Raw genomic sequence first — 26,071 nt, 5'->3', positions numbered from 1 at the left:
TCACTTGACCCCCATTGCCTACCCTTACCAATGGGTCAATGCACAGAAGTTAAGGGTTCAAAGTAAAAAAAAAAAAAAAAAAAGCAGATTCCCTTCAAACATTTGTCCAATTATGTTGCAATGTTACACAGAATCTGATGTGATAACAGGTAAATTAGGGAACATCTCAGGGCAGAAAAAGTACTTTTTTTAAGTAAAGAATGTTCAAATACTCAGGAAAATAGACAAATACTCTTATTGCTAGTCATCATCTATATGTTTTGCCCTCCACACATATAAAATTCTTTTTTCTCCTGATTACAGGAAAACATGCTTTAAAATCACTAAAGTCACAGACACATGGATAAACATAATCAGACTATATCTATTAAATTATCATTACAAAATGTAATTATACTAGAAGTTGTCTTCAATTACATCAGTGGTTCCCAAATTTTTTTGGCCTACCGCCCCCTTTCCAGAAAAAAATATTACTTAGCGCCCCTTGGAAATTATGAAACTATTTATTGAACTCAGAATAGAATGTAATACAAAAAAAGTGTGGCCATCACCGCCCACCCTGGATCACTGCAGCACCCACCTGGGGCCAGTAGCGCCCACTTTGGGAATCACTAAATTACACCTAACAGCTAGTACTTCCTTTAGGTTATTTAAATTAGAAACAATTATAGAAGTCACTAAAACTAAAACAATATCAAAAATAACATTAAATTTTCATTATACTTGAAGACAAAATTGGACTAGACTTCTGAAAATAACAGCAAATTTCAAATGAAAACAATAACAAAAAGGACACAGTAAATGCAAAGTAAATTCCGTGTTTCCAAATATACTTACCTTTCCTTAAGTTTCCATCTAAAAGCTGCTTATGTCGAAAAATAAAAGTGTAAAACACGGCCTGACATGCTGAATAAAATGGTCCATGAAGAGCAACATCACAGAAAGCTTTTGTTCCTGTGTCCTGGTTATCAAGGTAGATATGCAACCAGTTAACCAAAAGGTCTAGGCAGGCTTTTACAGTACTAGAGAAAAGAAAAATTTCAATTTAACAAATTTTACTTTATAAAAGAATTCTAAATAAGCCCAATACCAGGCACTCCCAATACCAGGCACTTCATAACCACCTATTAACATGAAATATGATAAAGTTGGCAGCTTTCAAGTCCTATCCATGGACACCAAAGAGCCAGAAAAGCAGGAGGCAGAGGTCTAAGTACTGCCACCCAAGGAAATGAGCTGACTATTCTTCCCTGAGAGTAGCTGGCCTTGTCTCAGTCTCTCCCTCGGACTAGGGACTAAGTCTCCCTCCTCCTAGAGTCCACTACTCCTCTATTGTGAGCACTGAAACTATGTTTTAGCCCTCTATTACTAGAGTCTAAACTTCCTGTCATGTTTAAGAGCACAACTTCAACAACCCATGTGAGAAAAAAAGCAACAATGGCTTAGCCCTCAATCGCTGGACTCATACCACAATTCTCTTGCCTTCAAGGCCAGAACATCAGACACTAAGTCCAACTAAGAACTAAGCATCATTCTGGGATAAAGTAAAGAAACTGATCCAGATATGAGTTCAGTAAGTCCTCTGGGGTCTCAATTCCCCAAAATTTACATACGGGGACATTGGTCATATCTTTAGTATTCGATAGATAACTAACCCCATTCTATCTTCATAAGACCCCTGGGGGGGACTCCAATCATATGGTGCACTTCTCTATCCTGTGCTTTCAAACCCCTCCTCCTTTACACCTCTCTTCCCATTGAGATTCAGTCATGTACTTTTATTATCTGACTCCCCTTCCTTACTTGGACCATAATTCTGAATGCCAAGCTGGCTTTTGACTCAACTAAAGTAAAAAGACCATCTTTCAAGGTCCCGTTTAACAATGATCTTTTCTCCATTCTTATCCAATCTGACTTCTCCACAGCTTCTGACATGGTCCTTCTTTGGGCACTTACTCCTTTCTTAGCATTTAGGACACCACTCTCTGTCCTACTGGTTGACCTACACTTTCTCAGGTCTCCTTTGTAGATCATCATTCATGTCCGACCCCAAATCAGAAGAATTCCAAGGCTTTCTCCTTGGCACTTGGCTCTTCTTTCTCTAAATCCTCTCTCTTAGTGAATTCATTAGAGTTCATGAGTTGAATTATTAGTTATATACAGACTATTCCCAAATCTCTGAATCAGTGATCTTGGTGTTTAAAAAGCATAATATTAAAATGTATGCATAGAATTACTTACATGATGGGAATAAATTTAGCTCTTGCCAAGAGGCTACCAATATAATTGCCAGCAGCTTGCCTGAGAATGGCAGGATTATTTGGATTCTGCAATTTTTTCCAAAGATGTTCCAAAAACGCTTCTGCAAATCCCTATGAAGAAATGGTTTATCTAGTTACTATCATCAAGAGGAAAATTTTAAATTATTTCTTCATTTTCAGTAAATTCTTTTGTTAGAAGAAAAAAGTTATATTTTAAAATGGTGTTTCTACTTACCAATTTAAAGCTACAGAGGTAAAACATAAAAAACTGTATATGACAGGAGGCATGGGTTGGTAACACCAGCTTGTCAAAGATCCCTAATAAGTCTCGATACAAATCCTTTGTTTTGTTAATATCAATCTCACCTATAAAGTAAAAATAATTTTTCAGCCTTCCAAAGAGAATTAAAAAGAAAAACTGAGAATAAAAAATTTGAAAAAGGAAAATACATAAATTTTTAATATTAAAAAAACACATCCTTATCCATTAGACTACAACCAACAAGAAGATGGATTACCTGTAACTCACAACAATCATGTCTAATAATGCGGGTTTATTTTCACCTATCAGTATTTATTCTATCTAAAAAATAATATTCAGAACTATGTATCAATATTACTAATGAATACTGAAACAATGTATTTTTAAAACTCTAGAAAAATGTATATGAAAAAATATTATGGGAATGGGTAGGTGGCTCAGTGTATAGAGAGCCAGGCCTGGATTCAGAAGGGCATGGGTTCAAATCTAGCCTCAGATACTTACTAGTTGTGTGATCCTGGACAAGTCATTTTAACCTCTTGCCCTTTTACCTTAGAGTTGATAAGACAGAAAGTAAAGGTTTTTTTTTTTAATCACTATGATTATGTTGGATCTATATGAGTACAAATTAGGAAAAAATTACCAACATTAATCACACTAAAAACCACCAACCCAAATTATGATTATATGAAGAAATGAAGAAAAGGACCTTTGACTAAAATACAGTATTAACAGCTATTTTATCCATATGAAGGTTTACTCTGATTTAAAATTTTAGTAAACAATGACAGAACTAAGTAACATTTACAGTTTAGGGTTTTCCATGATAAATTCATCACAGCTGGCTAGTAATACTGTCATGAAAAATCAAGCAGCTTTTAAAATAATCCAGATCTCTAGATAAAAATGTCCAACTTCAATTCATACATGTTACTAGTGTGAAGATGGGATTAACTCTCCCCTGCCCATTTTCAGATTTCATCACCAGAAGCGTATACACCCCACTTACATTTGAATGGGGGAGGTCTGTGACCCACATGTGCAAAAGTGGGTGACAAATCAGAAACTACTGACTGCCCCCTGGGCAGTCCTAAGCAAAACTATAGACTATAATTGATCCACGTAAAAGTGGAAGAAGGCACAGGAAGTGCTGCAAAGAAGCATCTTTAAAAAGGAGTTACAACTTCCTATGGGGTCCTCTTCGTGCTTCAGAGTTCCGAGTTCGAGTTGGAGTCTGATGAAGAATCTGCTTCATAGATCTGAGATCCTGGACTTGGTGAGACTGTTCTTAAATCTCTCCTTTTGAACTATCATGTGGGTGAGTGAAAAAGACTGACTCCTTCCTAGATTTTCTGAAGGTACTGGCCTCAGGAGAGGCCTCCCCCATTCAGAGCGGGTTTGTGGCCGAAGCCCTTGCTTTATTCATCACCAGGCCCTCGGCTCAAGGATGAGGCCCCTCAGGCTGAGGACTAATTAGTCCTGCCTGGTTTGAACCAGGGGCTGGAGCAAAATAGTGTATTGGGTTAGATATCTTACCCTATCTTCTCTCTGATTTTCTTATTTTCATTCTCTCCTTTTGTAAATAAATTACCATAAAAAAATCATTTTGGAATTAAGTAATTAATTCCTGGCAACCATACTCTTAAATAATTTAGTCCAACTCTTTAATTTTAAACCCTTACATTACTGCCCCCCTTTACACTAGGTTAGTTTTTTCTTATTACCGTTTTTATAGCAGACATCTTTTATGTAGGAAAAGAGCAAGGATAAAAGAATATCTAAACGCTCAGCTACTGGATGCGCCATTTGATCATTCTTTCCAGAAATATCTTTTGTTTCATTTTTAGGTTCTTCATCTTCATCCTGTAAAATGGAAAGCAATTAAGTTTTCCACAAAAATCAAAAATGAAAAAACCCAATGCTAAGTTAAATAATGTATAAAGTAGAAGTAGTCCTACTCCACTGCCTTATGATGGTAGAGAGATGATCTTGGGAATGTAAAGGGAATCCCCACTCCCCCAGGGTTGTGGACTTCCCAGTTCATCCCATCTGTATGCTTATGCTGCATGACTGGACATCACACAAACGCACAGATGATGCATGCAGGCACTAAGAGAGGATAAAGGAAGGGATGCGAGGGGGCGTGGTCTCTCAATTTCCTGGACAATAGGTACTGGAGGCTGACTGAAAGGTATGCGGGAGGAGCAACAGGTAGTCAGATTTAGATTAGAAAATAGGCTTTAATCTCTTATCTGCTTCCTTTATTCAAATATTAACAAACTCTATGGAAACTAAGAACCTGGAGTTATTAATTTAATTGTAACAGGTTCTCAAAAGTTATGCCAGTAGGATGTGAGCTCTAACAGTTCAAGGTGAAAAAAATTGAACACACACTCATGCAAGGTATAGCATTTGAGGGTCAGATTAATTAGGTTCTGAGAGGCTTGTCAATAGAAAATAGACCACCCAGTAAAAAATATTTTAGACATACTAATTCATGAAAACTAAGATATGGAAGAAGTTGTAGTCAGCAATGGATAAGAGTTTTCAAACCAAATAAATTACCTCTAAATAACATGAAATAATAAAAGTAATTTTTATGTGCTTTGCAACCTGGTCTACCATAAACTGTTACTGGTTTCAAAACAAATATATTCAAATTAAAAGAAAAAACTGCTGTTCTGTTAACAGACAAGTATGGCTAGCAAAAGCAGTAACCTAGCCAAAGCTATATTTATACATAATGAAAAATCACATGCTCATAAAAGACACTATACTGTTTTAAGTCAGCAGATTAACTAGCTGTTTCTTCTACCAACACTTTGAGAATCTATAGAAATATTCTCATCTGGCAGTTTGTATTTAACTTTCATTTTGGTAATACAGACTGACCATATTAAATAGTCTTTCTACTGTATCTGTCTCATCACTTTGAATAGCCGTTTCCCTCGCATCCTCTGCATCTTCAATATCTTGTCGTGATGCACTCACCTATATTACAAATGAAAGAAAAACAAAATACATAGGTGTTCTAAAATATTGCTATATTTCAACACAAGAGCTATTTCTAAGACATATTGAAGTACTTAGGGTAATACATATGTATATATTTATACACTTTATGGCATTCACATTACATACACTTAAGAGTCCAAATCTATATAGTGATCTGGGTCAACAGGAAATTTATTTTTTAAAACTTTACCCTCTGTCTTAAAATCAATATCAGTATCAGTTCCAAGGCAGAAGAGTGGGTAAGGGCTAGGCAATGAGGATTAAGTGACTTGCCCAAGGTCACAGCTAGGAGGTCAGATTTGAACCCAAGTCTTCCTGTCTCCAAGCCTGGTTCTCTATATTAAGGCACCTAGTTACCTCCAGTAGGAAATTTATAATATAAATAATCATTTCTGCTATCAGCTGAATATCACACTCTATCACAAATATTTCTATAAATATTTTATATTTACTGTTACCCAATTATGATAAAGCTAACAAAGTTAGATCCTAATTCAAATAGGATTGTGAAATAATTAAGTCAAATGCTGAAACTTATATGAATTTTAAGTTACTGAAAAGATCCCTGATACTGTTATTTATACTTAGAAAACTATTTACATATTCCTTCCAAATATCCTTTCAATGAATGTATATCCTACTATCTATATAATTTCTTCCTTCCCAAATACATTTAAAAACTACCTTTTAAAATATACCCAAAAAATTAATCTTGAATACTAATTTTGTTAAAGGTATATAAGTAGCACAGAAAATAACAGCTAATCAATAAGTAGCTCAGAAGTAAATTCCCAACACCATCCTGTCTTCTCTAGCAGACAGCATCCTCATTCATCCTGATCCTCTCATTTACCTTTAATTTCATTTTGTCTACTGGCTGCTTCCCAACTGTCTATCCTCAAAAAACCCAACTGTGATCCATCCATCTCCAAAAGTTACTTGGCTACTGGATCCTATCTTTTCTCCTTTGGAGCTAAGCTCCTTGAGAAAGTCATCTACAGCAGGTGCCTCCATTTACTTTTCCTTAGTAATTCTTAATTCTCTACAGTCTGGTTTCTGACCTCCTTCGGTCAAAACTTCTCTCTTTAAAGTAAGTGATAATCTTTTAAGTGCCAAATTTTAAACAAATTTTTTAATCCTCATCCCTCTTGATCTTTCTGCAGTTTTTTGACATTCTGATCATCCTCTTCTCCCTGATATTCTTTTTTCTAGGTATTTAAGACACTACTCCCCTCCAGGTTCTCCTATCTGACCACCTTTTTTGCCTCCTTTGCTAGATCTTCATCCAAATCATGACTGCTAACCATGAGTATTCCCCTCCCACAGGGCTCTGTCCTGGGCCCTCTTTTCTTCTCTTCTTCCTCTATATCAGGGGTTGGCAACCTTTTTGGCCATGAGAGCCATAAATGCCACATTTTTTAAAATGTAATTTCGTGAGAGCCGTACAGTGCTCACAGTGCGCTCCTGTAACAGTGCCTGAAAAAAAAAAAATTGACTTTATGGCTCCTAGAGAAAGAGCCATATCTGGCCCTCAAAAGAGCCAGATATGGCTCAAGAGCCATACGTTGCCGACCCCAGCTCTATATGATTTCACTTGGTCATCTCATCAGTTCCCATGGATTCAACTACCACTTGATCTATTTGTCCAGCTCAAACCTCTCTCAATCTCTAGTCTCCTATCTCCAACTGCCTAAAAGATACCTTAAAATGGATGTGCCACAAGCATCTAAAATGCAAAATGTCTAAAAGTGAACTCATTATCTTTCCTCCCAAACCCTTTCCTCTTCTGAATTTCCCTATTACTGTCAAGAGTACCACCATAATCCCATTTACCTGGGTTAGAAATCTAGGGGTCATCTTCAACTATTCATTCTTCTATCTCCCATACCCAAACTACTGACAAGGCCTGCCTGTCAATTCCACTTTCAAATCACATCTGAAAGTGCTACCAGTCTGGCCCAAGCCCTCAACACTTCAAGCTTGTACTTATGCAATAGCCTTCTAAAGGCTTGGCCTGCCAGTCACAAATCTCTCTTCACCCCAATCTATCCTCTACTCAACTATAAAAGTGATCTTATGTCAAGCCTTTTCCCTACTCAAGAAATTCTAGTTGCTACCCATCACCTCCAAGATCAAACATAAAATCCTCTAGCATCCAGTCATTCTTATAACATCTCCACCCCCCATTCCACCAGTCTTCCTATACCTTATACTCCAAGTACTCTTCAATCCATGACACAAACCTCCCTGCTGTTGCTACAACATGACATCTCCCAAACATAGGCATTTGTACTGACTATCCCTCATAACTGAAAATTTCACCCTCTTCATTTCTGCCTCTCGGCTTCCATGGATTCCTTTAAGTTCTACCTAAAATCCCACTTTCATATTAACAGCATTTCTAGAAGTTACCTCATTTTGTATTTGAATTTCAGCTTGAAATTTTAAATTTCTAATGAATAAATTCGGTTCAAATTTAGTTCAGTTTAATTTAATTAGCAGTAACTGAGTTCCCATAAAATAAATCATAGTAGTAGAAATCCCTAGGAGATAAGTGCTATTGTTATCCCTATTTTATAGATGAGGAATCAGCAGCAAACAGGTTAAATTTCTAGCTTAGGGTCACAAGAATTAATTACTGAGGTTGGATTTGAACTCAGGTTCTTAACTCTTGGTCTAACACTCCTAGTCTATACTGTGCCACCTAGATATCTGAAGGATCTGCTTTCATCAATGTACACAGTCTCAGTAGATGGTATTTTGGGTCACTATTACATTTTGCTATGGCCTATTAGTCACTTCTTAGCAATCTCTCTCCCTTCTTCCCAGAGTGTCTAATAGAGGAGCTATAATGTACAGCAGTGACAATTTTCATTTTTGTAGCTTAGCTGTTTAAAAAGACACATTGTAGGGGCAGCTGGGTAGCTCAGTGGATTGAAAGCCAGTCCTAGAGACAGGAGTTCCTACGTTCAAATATCTGACCTCAGACAATTCCTAGTTATGAGATGCTGGGCAAGTCACTTAACCCCCATTGCCTAGCCCTTACCTCTCTTCTGCCTTGGAACCAATACATGGTATTGATTCTAAAACAGAAGGTAAAGGTTTAAAAAAAAAAAAAGACATTGTCTATGACCTGATTTGTTGTGGGTTTCATTTACATTGTTTTCATTTGAATACATTCTTTAGCGTAATCTTCCTTTGGTTGCATTCCTCACCCTACAAGAGTTAATACTAGTCTTTCTACATTTCTCTGAATTCTTTAGTTGTTGCCACTTTTTTTTTCAGAACCATGACTTCATACACAGAAAGAACCCTTCATAACATGTCCTCTACCAATGCAGATTTTTTAACATTTTTAGAAAACTGCCTGAAGCACTGAGAATTAAGTGGCTTCCAAAACTGCACCCAGTCATCTAACCATTAAACCTTATTAGCTCTTGTTTTCCAATTCTTACAGAACAAGCATTCTTCCTCTGAAAACAGCTGTTCTCTTGATTAGCTACAAGGTGATGAAATTTTTTCTTAAACCCTTATTTTCTAACAACTCTAAGACAAAAGGGCAAGGCTAGGCAAATGAGGTTAAGTGACTTGCCCAGGGTCACACAACTATTAAGTATCTAAAGACAAATATGAACCCAAGACCCCCTGACTCCATGCCTACTTCTCTATCCTCTGAGCCATCTACTTGACACAAAGGTGATGAAACTGAAGGACACACCTGGTGTTGTGTCTTCAGCTTTGCTAGGATGCTTTTTGGACAAAAAACACCTAGCCTGTCACCAGGCCCTTATCTGAAGCTTTTGTGACTTGGCAGGACCTGCCAAACACTGCAATTATTGCTCAATCATCAAGAAACTAAAGTCTCTTTCATCCTGAAGGAGAGTACAACATCTGTGGCACATGGCACTAAAATGTTCTTGGTTGGGCAAATAGTTAGTAATCAACCCTTTGTTTCCAATGAGTAGAATTACTACACCACCATCTGAGAAATGTTAAGATTGCTACCAACTAAATTTTATGTATTTTTAAGACCTTTCCTTACACCTTAGAATTGATACTAAGCCCAAGTTTCAACGTAGAAGAGTGATAATTAGGGATAAGTGACTTGCCCAAGATCACACAACTATAGGAAGTGTTTGAGACCAGATTTCAACCCAAGATTTCCTGTTTCTAGCCCTGGCTCTCTATTCACTGAGCCACTTGGCTGCTCCTAATTTTTTTTCTCAATTACATGTAGAAACAATTTTTGACAATTGTTCTCTGATGTTTTACAACTCAGAGTGCCCCGCCTCACTCCCTACTCCAGATAAAATTGTCTGACATAGGTTACACCAGTGCTTTCATGCAATACATATTTCCATATTGCTCATGCCTTGACAGAAGACTAAACCCTATGAAGGAAATAAAGTGGAAGGCAGCATGCTTTGATCTGCAATCAGACTCTGACAGTTTCTTTTTCCCTAACAACAGATCATCCAAATACTCACATCTATCTTGAGTAACTTTTCAATGACAAGTTCCAAAATTTCAGGTCGCAAGGTTGGAAAATATACACTAATCCTTAGTAGATTATGGATATAGCACTCCTAAAAAATAGAAGCATTAAGAAGGCTAAATGAGTAAATCTCCATTTCACAACAATCTAATAAAAGAAACAATGTTCCCATGTATTTCCAAGATTTAAGAAGTAGAATTATGAAAATGTAGTTAACATTCTTGTAAATACAGTAGGAGGACACATGAAGAAGCTTATAAAAGACCACTAAAGGCAAAATATAAATGCCTTACTAATCCCCTTATTTCAGAGAAAAATATTTGCAGTCTTATTAGGATTTTCCTACACCAGATAACAAAGTTGTGTCACTTTCATATAAAAAATCTCTATTATCTATTGTCTATCAAATTATGTTCAAATTTTGCTACCTGGCAGTCAAGGTCTTTTACAATATACCATGCTCTATCATTTTAGCCTATAATTCTCTAGTTTTCACTAAACTTTGATCTCTGGTTTCATCCCCCTAGTATACTTTAAGTTCCTTGAGGACTGAGGCTATCTTACCCATATCTATCATCTCCCTTAGACCCTTAATACAATGCTATCAAAGAAGTAATTAGTAAATATTCTTCTTGTTGCTCATATACAATAGCTTTTAATAATTCCTATCTGTATAAACTTTAGCCCTCTAAAAATATCTGAAAGATATTGACCCTGATTTATGAATAAATAAGGAATATGAGGATTAGAAGTTTTATCTTTAGTCAAGAAGATGCTAGGAAAAGAATGTAGGAGCTTTAGGCTAAGATTAATACTATAGCATAACTAGTTTTATGCAAACAAAACATGAAGACCTAAAAATTTCACAAGATGTTGAGTTTCCCCACCATATTGCCATCCAAAAGATTCTTACCAAAATTCTTTCTGATTTTCGAATAAAAGGAAATTTTTCCACAAGAATTGGCATGAGAAACCATGGTGTACTGTAAGAAAATAATCAGTTAGGATTAGTAAAATTTTTCAAATGATCATAAATTTCAACCTCCATAAGCTAGAATTTCTAGTCTTAATTCCAGAGAATACAGAGATGAGTATATAATTGCCCCTTCAAATATAAAATTTTGCCCCCAACTATATAATTGCTTTATAAAAATAAGAAGGAATCAATTGTAAAAAAATCAAGCCACTCCCTAATTGATAAATGGGCAACGGACATGAATAAGCAATTTTCAGATAAAGAAGTAAAAACTATCAACGAACACATGAAAGTGTTCTAAATCTCTTGTAATTAGAGAAATGCAAATCAAAACAACTCTGAAGTACCACCTCAAACATAGCAGATTAGCTAATATGAAAGCAAAGGAAAGTGGTGAATGTTGGAGGGGATGTGGCAAAGTTGGGACATTAAAGCATTGCTGGTAGAGTTGTGAATTGATCCAACATATGGGAACTATGCCCAAAGGGCTTTAAAAGACTATCTGCCTTTTGATCCAGCCATAGTACTGCTTGGTTTATACTCCAAAGAGATAATAAGGAAAAAGACTTGTTCAAAAATATTTATAGCCACGCTCTTTGTAGTAGCTAAAAAATTGGAAAATGAGGGAATGTCCTTCGATTGGGAAATGGCTGAACAAATTATGGTATCTGTTGGTGATGGAATACTATCGTGCTCAAAGGAATAAAGAACTGGAGGAATTCCATGTGAAATGGAATGACGTCCAGGAATTGGTGCAAAGTGAAAGGAGCAGATCCAGGAGAACATTGTACACAGAGACTGATATACTGTGGTACAATCAAACATAAGGGACTTCTCTACTAGCAGCAATGCAAGGATCCAGAGCAATGCTGAGGGGCTTATATAAGAAAGAAAACTAGCCACATTCAGAGGAAGAACCATGGGAGTAGAAACACAGAAGAAAAACAATTGCTTGAACAGATGGGCTGATGGGGATATTATTGGGGATGCAGATACTAAACGATAACTCTAGTCCAACTATCAATAATATGGAATTAGGTCTTAATCAATGATACATGTAACAACCCAGTGGAATTGTGCGTCGGCTAAAAGGGGTTGGGGAGTTTGGGGGAGAGGGAAAGAATATGAAACATGTAACTAAGGGAAAATATTCAAAAAAAATACAAAAATTAAAAATAAAAATAAGAAGGAAATAGGTTTTACAACTTTGTAGAAAAAAACTTTCTGGTCTTAGAGGAATTAAACCAAGATAAAATTAGCATATACACTGACTGCAACTATAAGAATAATGCTTTATATACTGATGGAAAAACAGAATAGGATGGAGTAATTTATATTCTTTTATCTAAAATGCACTCAATTCATATTGTATAGTTTTATTTAGGGTTTTAATCTATTTTACCTTTCTTAAGAGGTTCATAATGAAAAAGAGCCCTGATTATTACTCTCTTAGCCTTTGCTACTAAGACTCAGCTATCCCTCATACTGGAACATTTCCCAGTGCTGGAGTCTCTTCAGTCTGGCACATCCCACTAGATAGCAATATTCTAACTCTGGAATATCTCTCTGGTTGGTTGGTCCCTTTTTCCCATCATAAAAGTTCCTACTGGGGGGTAGGGGTGGAGCCTTCATTTGGGGTAGGGACCCACACCAGCCAACCATCAACCTCCCCTACCCCACATACAAGCTTTTCTTCTCTCTTTTGAATATTTTCTTTCTCCATTAAAATGTAGGCTCCTTAAAGGCAGGGTCTAACTTTCTTTTTATTTCTATTTGTATCCCCAGTAATTAGCACAGTATCTACTACTTAATAAATGTGTGCCGCCTTGCCTTAAAAATAGAAAGCATGATAACTAGAGTCAACTAAATTAAGAGGAGAATCCTCTAGGTCTTAAGAGACTTACTTCATTTTCCTCAATAAATTTAATTAATGCTTCAAGTCAAAATAAAGTTAAATAATAATAATAGAATTAATAAACATGAAATACTATAGAAAAGTATAAAACTATTTTAGCCCATTACTTATATCCATGTTGGAGAAGATGTGGCATGCTTCCCCCAGCATGCTGGAGGAGACTGCTCCATTCCCCTTGTCCCCCACATCTGAGGACATTTTTTGCATGCCTTTCCCGCTCTGCCCAATAGCCCAACATGAGCATTTCTTCCCTTTGCCCTCTGGAGTAATGTAGGGGGCTCACAGATGGCCTAAAGGTGCAACTTGGGCATGCAATCTCTAAAAGTTCACCAACACTAACTTATTTATCAGAGTAAAAATATAAATATTTAATCTGATATTGTTTGCTGAAAATAAATAGAAATAGATGAATATTATGAAATTTTCAGATGGAAATTTATGCAATTTCTAAAAAATACTAAAAAGATTTTTTTCTTAAATGGTCAAATTGCATCCTTATGCTACATACTCTTTCAAATTTCACATTACTAAAGTAAACTAGTTTAGATTGAGGAACATGAAACACTACATTTTTTATATTAAGTGAAACAAAAAAAAAGAAAGCAAAATTAGAACATACGCCAATTGACTTTATATAAAACTATTTTCAATGAAATATACAAAGTCTTAAAGCAAGCTTTGTCTCAATTACTAGATATTACAATTTTTTACTGAAAGAATAAAAGAATAAAATACTATAGTTTTTTTCAATGAAAAAAGAAAATATACTCACGAGGGGACATATCTTGCTATTAATTGTAAGGCTCTATGACATGTGTCAAAATTTGCAGGAAGATCTACAAAGAGTGAGAAGAAAATAGTAGCTCAGTTCAAAAAAGGACAAAAGACAGTTGCTTCCCTCAAGGAATTTACAATCTGATGTATACGGACAGAAATTAAATATGAGGAAAATATATACATTACAAGGTCTTGCCAGAACTACAGAATCACAACATTAAAATACTAGAACTGGAATGGTCTTCAAAGGTCCCAGTCCAACTCCCTGATTTTTTACAAATGAGAAAAATGAGGCCTGGAAAAGTCAAGAATCATTTTTTATTATCCCAGTCCCAGATAAAATGGGTAAGAAATGATCTATGTAGCAAGAAACTAAAATTATGAGTTCCAAGCTACTATAGAATCAAGTCAAACAGGTATTCTATAAACTATTTCAACAGGGAAATTATATGTACATAAATACAACCAATTTTCCATGAGCAATACTGCAAATAAATCCCAGTTACCTTACTAATAATGCATTTAGGACCGCTAATTCAAAGCATAAGTTAAAAAGAACATAAGATCCTATCAGAGAGAACATCAAAGTCTATACTTTACTTCCAGGAATAAATCAAACCTTTGAATTTCTAATACCATTTACCCTCACATGACTCAGTCTATAAGACTTTTTGGATTTTTTTGCTTTAGTTGTTATTTTAGGACTTACTATCATCTTCGTCATCTGAATCTGAAATAGTAGCATCACCCTCCTTAATGATTACCCGAGCTGTTAAGAAAAAAAATTAAGAATTGGTCTGTTATTTTTCCTATTGCCTTGGCATTGCTGCTTAGACAAAATTTTATGATGCAAAATAAGGAGAAAATCTAAAATTATTTTTTTTAAATATTTTATTTCTATTTTTAAAATAGGATTTTTTAAAAATCTAGCACTTGGATATAGATATGGATATTTTCTTAGAATAGTAGATTAAGAACCCTTTAAAGAGTAAGCTACTCTGGCCTCAGACATTTTCTAGCTGTGTGACCCTGGACAAGTCATTTAACCTCCACTGCCTAGGCCCATTCTTCTGCCTTACAACCAATATACAGTATTGATTTTAAGACAGAAGGTAGGGGTTTTTTTTCTTAAGTAAACTACTTTGTAGTTTATTATAAAGCATAATTAACAACAATACACAAATAATAGTAGATCCTAATATGTAAGACATCTCCATTTACAAAGAGCTGCTTATCTATATCTGTCTACTACATATCATTACATGTCATTACTAACATGAGTTATTACCACACAAAAAAAAGGGTTAGTTTTTTTGTTTGTTTTTAATCCTTACTTTCTGTCTTAATCACAACTCTTAAAAGGGCCAGAGGTAGGCAAACAGTTATTTGACTAGCCCAGGATCACAAAGGCTACATTTGAATCCAGGTCCACCTGACTCCAGACCTGAAGTTCTATACATTGTGCCATTCACCTGCCCCCAAAATGAGGTTGTAAATGAATCTTTTTGGTTTAAAAGAAGGGAGAACATGTGAAAGGTGAGTCAAGCCCCAAATTAACCCCAAATACCTCACTGGTGGCCACCCTATCCATCATCTAATTCCAAATAAAGACTATAAGACTGTAAAATCTTTGGAGGGTCTATCATTATTTATTTCCATATCTTTAAGTGATTAAGCACAGTGTTTTGCTCATAGTAGATGCTTAATAACCATAACCTGAATTTTTTTTTGCTCTTTGCAAATCCTCCTATGAATTGCAAATGTCAGACACTTATAAAGGGCTACCAGTAGGAAACTTAATCAAAAATCTTTTCTCCTATACTACTTAAATATTTATCTCAGTTAGACTGACAGCTAATTAGAGATATGTTGGCTGACAATCCACACTTCAATGTGAATTAGTTTAATAAAACTAATTTCTTAATGTCTAGTCAACCTCATCTAAACTGAGAATAGGAATTATAATTGAGAAAAAGAGTTAAATAATTCTGGAACGTGAAATCTTTAAGGGGCAGCACCTACCCTATATGACCTTCCCAAAGAAAGAATGCTTAGGGAAATTAAGATAATGCTACATGGAGAAAGTTACAGAAAAAAGTGGGAAATAGCAAAATTTACTTAAATTCAAAAATGTAACTAGGGTCAGCCCTGGACTCAATAAATGGGGGAGGGAATGTTTCTTCTTATTCTTGCTACAACTCCTGAGCCCCAGGACAGAGAATGCAGATTAATCCTTTATTATGGCTACATTATGACATTTGTTACTCATCATAGTCTTATGATCATAAACATAAAGCATAAGCATAAATCTAACCAAGACATAAGGCACTATTTCCATGGGAAAAATTAGGTTGTTCAAATAAGTAAATTAGAAGCAAACTTTTTCACAAACTGGAAACTACCTTTATTGCATACTGTTATAGCCAACTAATAGCTGGTATGTTGAAACTCAAGCTGTTATGACTATAATTAAACTGATAATATATTGATAATAGGTATTGATAAATGGTTGGTAATGCAAAAGCTGTTATAGTAAACTAAAGCTATCAGGGTTAAACTAATTTGTAGATGGCGGATGGAAAGCTGGAAACAATTGAATACAATCCTTATTCATCTCTATGAGGAGAGGCAGGGACAGGAGACAGGAATTAGGAATAGGATAGGAAATCTCTTAAACCTTCTTCTAAAATTTCTGAAAAAAACAAAACAAAACACCCAAATCTACCTACTTTCTTTGCAGGCTCTTCTTACCTAAATAGGTCTCCTTAAACTACACTCATTATCTAAAATTTAAATTCTGTCTTACTAACCTGTGCTAAAATAATGAACCTTAAATTTATAATAAACTCCTCAAAATAATCTATGAAAAAAAAAATTGCCTGAAGCCAACTGTCAGATATAGCCATTAGAATCTCTTGGCTGTCAGAACATCTTAGCAGAGAGAGTGGACAGAGCACCCTCTGGCAGCTGATTCTCCCTTCGGGAGAAATGCTCTCAGTATAACACTCTTTCTCAGGTGTATCTCAGCTCTGAAAGTAACTTTCTCAAATAACCAACAGATCTTCTTGGTCTGAGAGAAATGATCCAGCTCCAGAACTCACAGAATCCTCTCTTATCATAGGTCTCTTAAAGAGCTGGCAGCAAAATCTGTCTGCTCTGTCCCTTAAAGGAGACACAGTGTGATATAGATAAAACTTCTGCTCTTAATGAGACAGAATGAACCCAATAAAACTCCTTATAACAACATTCCACCACCACCCCGAGATCCTTCTGGGAGAAAAAGTCTCTCCAAATAGTCTCTCAAACTAAACTATTCTCTACTCTATAATTGAAACAGGGAGAGATAAAGAGAGGGAGGGAGGAGGGAGGGGCAAGAGAGAGAGAAAGAGAGAGAGAAGAAAAAACATCTTGCAAAATGCAAGTTACACATTATATAAAATACCAAATATTTGCAGTTACAGACATAACACATTTCTAATAATTCAAATTTACCTTACAGTTACTACTGACAAAGCCTTGCAAAAATTATGTATAAGAATATGCATTATTTACATATATTATATAATTAATAATACATTATACTTCATTAGGTAAAAAAATGCTAATTCAAAATGTAAAGAAAGTCATAAATTTACTAATATCTAGTTTAAACTTCTTTGATTTCAAATATTTCCTTCTCATACTCTTATTATTTTACTAAAATTATTTCCACCATATTTTAATTACTAGTTGTGAAAAGATCAATTAGTTTCCTTTCACTGAAATTCATTTTGGGAAATTTTCATCAAAAAACAAATCACATTTTCCGATATGAAAAATTTAATCATCAGAAATCACACCATGAAAGCAAAAACATATATCTATATACCTTTAAAATAATTTAACTAAAATTATGTTGTCTTAAAAATGGGCATAAACATTCTCTCTCTCTAATTATAAAAAGTCCTCTACAGAGTATATGTATATATAAGATATACAATTTTATAGTACCATGAATTTGACTATACTTTATTATTATAGTTAAAATTTAGGACTTTTTAGTAATAATTTGAAAGGTTCAAGTATCTTTAAAAAGATATCCAAGAAACTTTAACCTGACACCTTTATTTCCTTGATAAATTTTCTTATAGCAAATAGAAGTTCTCAGTCATTTGGATTTCAATAACCTCTGAGCTACTCCAAAAACTTTAGCAAATATCCAATATTTGTATACTATCGATGATGTTGATATTTCTCCAGCCAAAAAGGGAAAATTGATATTCTGAAAAGCATTCTGGAACTAATTTTAAAAAGTGACTACAGGCCCATATTCCCACAATTAGAGCTCCTACTGCCAGGCATATACCACTAAAAAGGTCAATGACTAAAGGTCTCAAATATTCCAAAATATTAATTCATTTCAGCCTTTTTTTGAGGTAAAGAATTTGAAATAAAGTAAATGCTACTGACTAAAAGAACAAAACAAGTTACGGTATGTGAATATAACAAATTTAGACAGCTTGAGGACAGCTATGTGGCTCAGTAGATTGAGAAACTAGGCCTAGAGGAGGGAAGTTCTACTTTAAATCTAGCCTCAGACATTTCCTAGCTGTGAACCCTGAGCAAGTCACTCAACCCCGCACTGCTTAGTCCTCAGCACTCCTCTCTGCCTTGGAACCAATACACAGTACTAAATCTAAAACAGAAGATGAGGGTTTTACTATTAAAAAAAATTAACAACTTACAACATTTCACTGTAATGGATCCAACATGTTTTTTTGGGGGGAGGGAGAAACAAAGTGATGGTGAAGGAAGAGGATGTTATTTTGTGATTTCATCAGTGTAAAGAATTCTTAATGTAAAAATGTCCTCCATTAATACAGTAACTGTAACTGATAGTCTTAGAAAGCTGCCTGGGGCACTGAGAAGTTAATCAATAAGTATTTATTAAGTGCTAACTATGTGATCGGTACTGAACTAAGAGGTGGAGATACAAAGAAAATATAGGATACAAATCCTTGTCCTCAAACTCAATGTTGCAATGGGGGAAGACAAATAATGAAAATAATTAGGAGCATACAACATATATGTGTGTGTGTGTGTGTGTATATATATACATATATATATACACACAGAGCAGATAAGAGGATGACTTGTCCAATGACTCACATCTAAAACATATTTGAGAAATTATTTAAGACAGATATTCTTGACCTTTAAGGAAGCAATCTCCACAAAAACTGAATATTCAGTGGCTATTTGTTTTAAAGATGTGCGTAATATTTTAAAAGTTTATCCTAAGACAGTTTTATAAGAAATAACAAGGTATAAAGGAAAATTGGGGTAAGGAGAGAGTATATACTTACAAGGTATAAAATGAGAAACAATCATGCTGAGGCAAGGTCTTAGAAAGACAGTCTGTGCTGAAACAAGATTGCCAAGAAAAGCCAAATATTCCTCCAACACTTCTTGGCTCCTTTTTAGCCATGGCAATTTCTAGTTAGAGAAAGAAGGAACATGGCATTTATTTCATTCAAGATTCACATCTCTTTTAAAAATCAAATTTCTAGTTGCTGAAGTCAGTATCTAGATAGTACTTACTAATAAAATGCTGATAAGCTGTTCAAAGTCCTTTGTCAAGTATGTGACTGAATTTCGAAACTCTAACAGCCAGTTAATGATCTGGGCATCCTGAAATTCAACAAATAAAAATCTCTCTCTATAATTAAGAAAAATATTTCCAAAACCTTAAATTCTTAAATAAGTACAAAATAGCATAACAATGAAGAGTCAAGTAAAAGCATAGTTACATATTCAAAAGTTAGAAACAAACTTTGACTAAATTTAGAGAATGACAAAGAGAAATGACATATTTTCAATTTAATTATAAAAAGGGTAAGGAAGATTCTCAAGTAAGCATCTCTTTACAGCTATTTTTCCTAAATTTGAATTTACATAATTTTTAACAGTCCTCTCAGTCACTGATTCTTTAAAAAACTGAAATCAGAAAATTCAACAGCAAAGAAATCAGCCATTTAGGAACTGTACAGATCTTTAATTTATTTCAATAATGAGCAACATAGCCAAATGAGGGAAAAGAGAAACAGAAAGTATGTTTTTCAACAAAAAAACCAGTATGAACAAGCTTTAACTTCCAAGACAAAAGTAGATTAGTCGTTCATTCCATTTACTTTGTCCATAATTAAATGACAAAAGTATCACATTTTAACTCATTTAATATTTAACTGCTTACAATATGTAACACAAAGTTGCTGCAATCTCAAATAAAATTTCAAAAAAGCAACCTACCTACATTTTTCTCTGAATTCACATTTGTTCACAAAACATTATTAGAACCAGTTTTACAAATAAATTTTTGTGGTTCACTTTTAGAAATAGAAGCATATTCTAAGAAAACAGAATAGATAAAATTTCCCCCAAAAAAACAATATATTTGAAGAACCTGTACTAAAATATTGTAGCTACAAATATAGTTCAATTTTCTTACCTTCTAAATTTATATATAATGAATACATTATTAATGATTTAAGTAATGTTCGGATTTTTTTTAAAAACCCTTACCTTCCATCTTAGAATCAATACTGTGTAGTGGTTCCAAGGCAGAAGAATGGTAAGGGCTAGGCAATGGGAGTTAAGTAATTTGCTCAGGGTCACAGAGCAAGGAAATGTCTGAGGCTAGATTTGAACCCGCCTCTACGCCTGGCTCTCAATCCACTGAGCCATCCAGCTATCTCCGACGTTCAGAATGTTGAATCAAATAAAGATTTAATTATGATGTCTAAGATTATACTTGTATTAGAAAATTAGGATTGCTGGTCCTATGATTGCAAATTAATCAATCTCTCTAATATATTCCTCCTCCATTTGATATTTCTTATTTCTAATGTTAACACCATATGAAAGGGGAAGGGAGGAGATAGGTATGTGAAGGTTTGAAAAGTTATTAGGTATTGTCAAAATATAGAGCTTAATAATGCATCATTATTTGACCATGCCTTCTAAGGTTCAAAGTAACCTTAGGACTACACATTGGGCACATAGCTAAATGGAATTATGGAGGCTATTTGGTAAAAAGATTCTTTGTGAGGTTAATTGTCCTGTATGTGAACTGTATCCATAAGTCCATCTTTATTATTACTTCATTTACTTGAAGTTAATGTTCTATTAAAAAAAAAAAGAACTCAAAAGCCTCAAAACAAACCCTAACCTCATACCGAAGACTATTTTAGTACTTTTAAAAAATGGACACAACTTTCCTAATTATCAAAAATATTAAAATTTTAATAAGAACTAATTATTTACCATTCACAAAGTACTGTGCAAGGCTTTGCCCTCAGAGTTTATTTTCTCTGAAAACTGTTTTTTAGAATTGCTAGTTGTTTTAATTTGCATTTCTCTAGTTATTAGATATTTGGAGAAATTTTTTCATATGCTTAATGAGATCTTGGATTTTTTCCGTTGAAAACTGCCTTTTCATACCTTCTGACCATTTATCAGTTGAGGAATTTGCTTTTATAAATTTAATTATCAATAAAAATCCTAGAAATGAGATATATTTGAGAAACTTGCCACAAGATTTTTTTTCTCCATTTCCCTGCTTCTCTTCTCTTTTTAACTCAATTGGCTTTGTTTGTACAAAAACGTTTTAATTTTAACTAGAGTTATTTAGTGCTTAGGGCTGTACCAGGCCAATATAAAAAATGATATTAAATTAATTTAGAGATTTAATACCATGGCAATCATACTACCAAAGGGCTAATTTATAGCATAAGATAAAAACATAACAAAACTAATTTGGAGAACAAATGGTTGAAAATCTCAAAGGTAACAAAAAAGAAACAATTTCTAGACCAAAAATTACCCAATAAAGTCATTGTCTTCAAAACTAAAAAGCAGATCAGTGGAATAACCCAGATGTAGACAAAAATCAGTAATAATTACACTCAGTGAATGAACTTGAAAACATAATGGGAAGAACTCCCAATTTAACAAGAACTAGAAAACTGCAAAGTGGCTTCTCAGAAATGTTTTTGAAATAAAAAACTTATACTATGTACCACAATAATCTCAAAATATCTATCAGACCTAAATATTAAATGTCATAATTTTTTTTAAGTTAGAAGAGATTCATAACAGAAGTCTAAAATTCCATCAGCAGAAAGTCAGAGAAGACTTCATGAAGAAAACTGTATTGGAACTAGATCCTAAAGGATTGGACAGAGTTTAAAATATGGAGATAGGACATAAATGCATTTCAAACATAGAAAGTGCCCGGGGGGGGGGGGGAGACATCCAAGCAGGAAAAAGAAAAACAAGTTTGGGGAATCTGAACCACTTGGATTTGGCTAAAGTACAAGGCACATTTGGCTGGTGCATTGAATGTATGAAGAAGATGGAAGGAAATAAAATGTTTTGCAAACCTTAACATACTATGTAAATGTAAGCGATTATTGTTTTTAAAAAAAAGGTTCAAACTCAAGACCACTAAAGAACTTGAATAAATTTGGATTATTCAAAAGGCAATAAAAAATGTTTATTTAGCAAGGGAACAAGATGATTAGAGTTGTGAATTAAGATTACTCCCACAGCAGTCTATAGATCCAAATGGAATTGAAAGAGACCAAAGAAAAGGTTTATTGGTCAGTAACTCCAGGCTCAATGAGGTTTCTTACAAAATACTTTACCTTGGAACAACTAGGTGGCTCAGAGAGAGTGCCAGGTCTGAAGTCAGGAGGACATAGGTTCAAATGTGATCGCTGATACTTCCTGGGCAAGTTACTTAAGCACAACTGCCTAGCTCTTCTGATACAGAGCTCTAAGTCAGAAAGTATGGGTTTCAAAACATAAAATACAATACTTCACCTTTATGTCTGGATCTGACAACTGGTGCTTCAACAACTCAAAGTCACTTGTATCACCCTTAAAAAGAAAAAAAGGGAGAAAAGGTTTACATTTGTAGTTTCCTTATCAAAGAATCTGATTTAATACACAGCAACATTCATACCATTCTCAGAATTGGCTGGTTTATAAAAATATTATAGTCAATTCAATGTCCTATGATGACTGAAGTGGAGAACTGATTGTTCCCTTTCAAAATATGGCAGACACAATATTTAAGTTAGACACACAGACGATATCTTTGACTTTTAAACTTTTATTTGAACGACTGTTTTAAATTCTGAAAGTTTCCAAAATTTACAAGAAAATCACTATGTGATAGTCTAATTCAGGAGGCAGAAAATTATTGCACTTTCCTATCTCATACTCCTGCCTAGAACTTTTCCATTGCTTTTCCTTTCTGTTAAGAATAGATCGCTTTCAAGTAACTTTTTTTTAAACTTAGCCAAAACAAAGGTGATTCACAGAATTTGTTTTCATCTAAAGATTTGCTAAAGTTTGGATTCTTAGCATTTTTGTGTCATAAACATCTTAGAATAGACTATGGACCTATTCTCAAAATGTTTTTAAGTGGATAAAATAAAATACATATGATTACAACAGAACCTGAAGGTTAATGAAAATAAATATTTAATTTTTTCCCCCAATCAAGTTTACAGATGCCCTGAAATCTAGATTTACAAAACCTCTGATAAAATCAATGAAGACTTTGTTTGCATTAATTAATAAGGAACTTAATTCAGGCAAAGAATTGGTCTGTTCCCTAACTTAATAGTTACTATGTATTATCTTTCTTTTAATAACAAATTTCCACACAAGTTTTCCAAAGTTATATGATCCAAATTATCTCCCTCTCTTTTTTCCTCCCCGCTCCTGGGCCTGACAAAGCAATTCAATCTGAGTTATATATGTATTATCCTGCAAGACCATGTTTCCATATTATTCATTCTTGTAAGTGAATAATCTTAACCCCAAAACATAAACCCAAATAAAGAAGAGATAAATCATGTTTTCATCTGTATTCCTATTCCAACAGTTCTTTCTCTGGAGGTAAATAACATTCTTTGTCATAAGTCACTCAGAACTTGATCTGGATCATTGTATTGCTATTAGTAGCAAAGTCTATCATATTTGATAGTTTCCCAATATTGCTGTTACTATGTACAATGTTTTCCTGGTTTTATTTATTTCACTCACTCTTCACATAGATCTTTCTAGCTCTTTCTGAAATCATCTTGTTCATCATTCCTCATAGCACCATAGTAGTCCATCACAATCATATACCACAATTTTGTCAGCCATTCCCCAATTGAAGGACATCCCTTTAGTTTCCAGTTCTTTGATACCACAAAAAGAGCAGCTATAAATATTTCGTGCAAACAGGTCCTTTCCCATTTTTTAAAAATCTCTTTGGGACACAGACCTAGTAGTGACATTACTGGATCGAAGGGCATGCATTCTTTTATAGACCTTTGGGCATAATTCCAAATCGCCCTCCAGAATGGTTCGATCAGTTGACAACTCCACCAGCAATGCATTGGTGTTCCAATTTTGCCACATTCCCTCTTACTATGTATTATCTTGATATTAAAAAAATTTCCAAGGAAATAAAAAATTGATGTCATAATTTATCTGTAACATAAATATTACATTAGACAGAATGAAAACTAAAGATGAAACTACCAAGAAAGTTGCTGATTTGTAGCCAAAATAACTTGAAAGCAACCCAAATTAAAATACAACTACTACCTCTTTTACCTTTTTGTATTTTAGTAAGATGTCTGTCAAAGTCCCACCAAACCGGACAGTCTTTCTTGGTGGAGAACTGAGGAATTCCTTCTCTAAGGTAAGCATATCTGAAATTCTACAAAGCAAAGTCCAAGAGACATTAAAGCATTGAATTAGAGAACAATGCAGCCCATTAAAAAGCCAAAGCATCCTCAATAAATAAAACCTAACATTTAAAAAAATTAAACTAGAAGTATCGTCTTAAAGGAAAATGGAAGTCATTCAAAAAATTTTAATTGAATTCTTTTAGTAAAGAATACATTCTTTTAAAAGAAAAAAAAAGCCTGTTGCATTTTTTGTGCAGACATCTATTAACATTCCTTCAACATCCTTACTGCTAAAGACTTAAGGGATACAAACCGATACAGAGTCCCAGGCATTAAGGAGTTTACACAATTTTGTAAGGGACTGAGACACAAACAGAACTATAATAAGCATTGGAAAATGATTCGATGAAACTCTTATGGCCAAATGGATAAAGAAGAGAGAGCCTTGAAGCCAGAAGAGCCAGGATCAGGTCTCGACTCTGAAATATCTCGGAGGACAACATATAAACACACACACACATATATTTTGTAGATTAGCTATGACATCTTCAGTGAAACTGTTCAAACATTAAGTTCTATTACAAAACACCGGTGCGCTTCTGGCTTCAACACTATGCATATTAAATACCACGGCACGACTAATCTACACATTAAAATATTTTGCATTTTCATACACGGAGATCAAATTGAAACATTGTTTATAAAACATCGTGGACTGTGTAATCCCTTTACAATGCTACCTCCCCAGGAAAACGCTTAAGTTCGAAGACAGAACAAGGTCTATTTCATTTTTATCTTTGTATCCCCAGTGTCCAACACAGTGACCGGCAGACAGGAGGGACTTTATCAATGCCTTTTAATCCAAGAGGGATCACTGGCCTTTTCGGATGCTAGAGGAAGAACAAATCCGAGTCGCCAGAAAAGACGCCACAACTCGGTTGAGACTCCCTCCCCCGCGCCGCGGAAGGCTGGGGAAACTCTCCTGAAGTGCCGAAGAGGCCGAAGCCCCAGCGCTCGGGGTTCCCTCCCCAACCCCGAGACCTCACCGGGTCAGGGCTCCCATTTCACCCCTAAGTCCCTTCAGGCTCGGCCCCGCGCCGTACACGGAACCCTCCCAGCTCCCAACCCCCATCCCCGACGCCCCCGGCCCACGGCTAACGAGTCAGCCCTCTAGGCGGGAGAGACCAAGGCCCCCCCAGCCCCTTACCCCGTCCGCGGAGCCCCAGCCTTGACTGCGGTGCCCGGGACAGATGCGGCGGCGGCAGCGGTCCCGTCCCTAGGAAGCCGCGTGTGAAGCAGCTGGGCCGCCATGGGAACAGCTGAGCGCGATGATTCTTTGCCCCGGAAGTGGTGCTTGGTTCTTCATGGGCCGAACTCGGAACTTGACTTGTTAAACCCCTCCCCTTCCACGTGCTCTCAGCCAGTCAGAAAAGCCACGAGGGAGAGCCTCCGAGACAACGTGATCTTTCTTGCCTAGAGAGTCCTGTTCGCCTAGGCTGGGCCAGTTCCCTGCGGCGCGTCCCCCCCACCCTTCCCTTTCTGGTTGGGCTCTCCGAATGGGTCGGTTGGTTGGCCGAAGGCGGGGGCGAGAGCTCTGCTCCGAGATGCGGGGGAGCGGAGGGAGGGGGCTTGATGAA

At 35.3% G+C, this 26,071-nt stretch overlaps 1 protein-coding gene across 2 annotated transcripts in view; it reads right to left on the bottom strand.

Annotated features, from left to right (window-relative positions):
- The window catches only part of RRN3 (RRN3 homolog, RNA polymerase I transcription factor), a 36,475-nt gene extending 10,730 nt beyond the window's left edge, over window positions 1–25,745 (bottom strand). The window contains exons 1-14 of one of the 2 annotated variants that reach the window (XM_044659210.1): window positions 25,642–25,745; window positions 24,358–24,463; window positions 22,564–22,620; window positions 19,282–19,371; window positions 19,047–19,176; window positions 14,411–14,470; window positions 13,697–13,760; window positions 10,947–11,016; window positions 10,026–10,124; window positions 5,416–5,514; window positions 4,248–4,386; window positions 2,497–2,627; window positions 2,242–2,372; window positions 838–1,022 (exon numbers count right to left, since the gene is read on the bottom strand). In XM_044659210.1, the coding sequence (XP_044515145.1) occupies window positions 838–1,022; window positions 2,242–2,372; window positions 2,497–2,627; window positions 4,248–4,386; window positions 5,416–5,514; window positions 10,026–10,124; window positions 10,947–11,016; window positions 13,697–13,760; window positions 14,411–14,470; window positions 19,047–19,176; window positions 19,282–19,371; window positions 22,564–22,620; window positions 24,358–24,463; window positions 25,642–25,745 (1,465 nt within the window). The remainder of the gene's footprint in view (window positions 1–837; window positions 1,023–2,241; window positions 2,373–2,496; window positions 2,628–4,247; window positions 4,387–5,415; window positions 5,515–10,025; window positions 10,125–10,946; window positions 11,017–13,696; window positions 13,761–14,410; window positions 14,471–19,046; window positions 19,177–19,281; window positions 19,372–22,563; window positions 22,621–24,357; window positions 24,464–25,641) is intronic. The other variant, XM_044659218.1, reaches the window with a different exon arrangement.
- Window positions 25,746–26,071: the final 326 nt, after the last annotated feature.

This window comes from Gracilinanus agilis, chromosome 1 (genome assembly GCF_016433145.1).
Source record: "Gracilinanus agilis isolate LMUSP501 chromosome 1, AgileGrace, whole genome shotgun sequence".
NCBI lineage: Eukaryota > Metazoa > Chordata > Mammalia > Didelphimorphia > Didelphidae > Gracilinanus > Gracilinanus agilis.
This window is presented reverse-complemented; position numbering and strand designations above follow the sequence as displayed.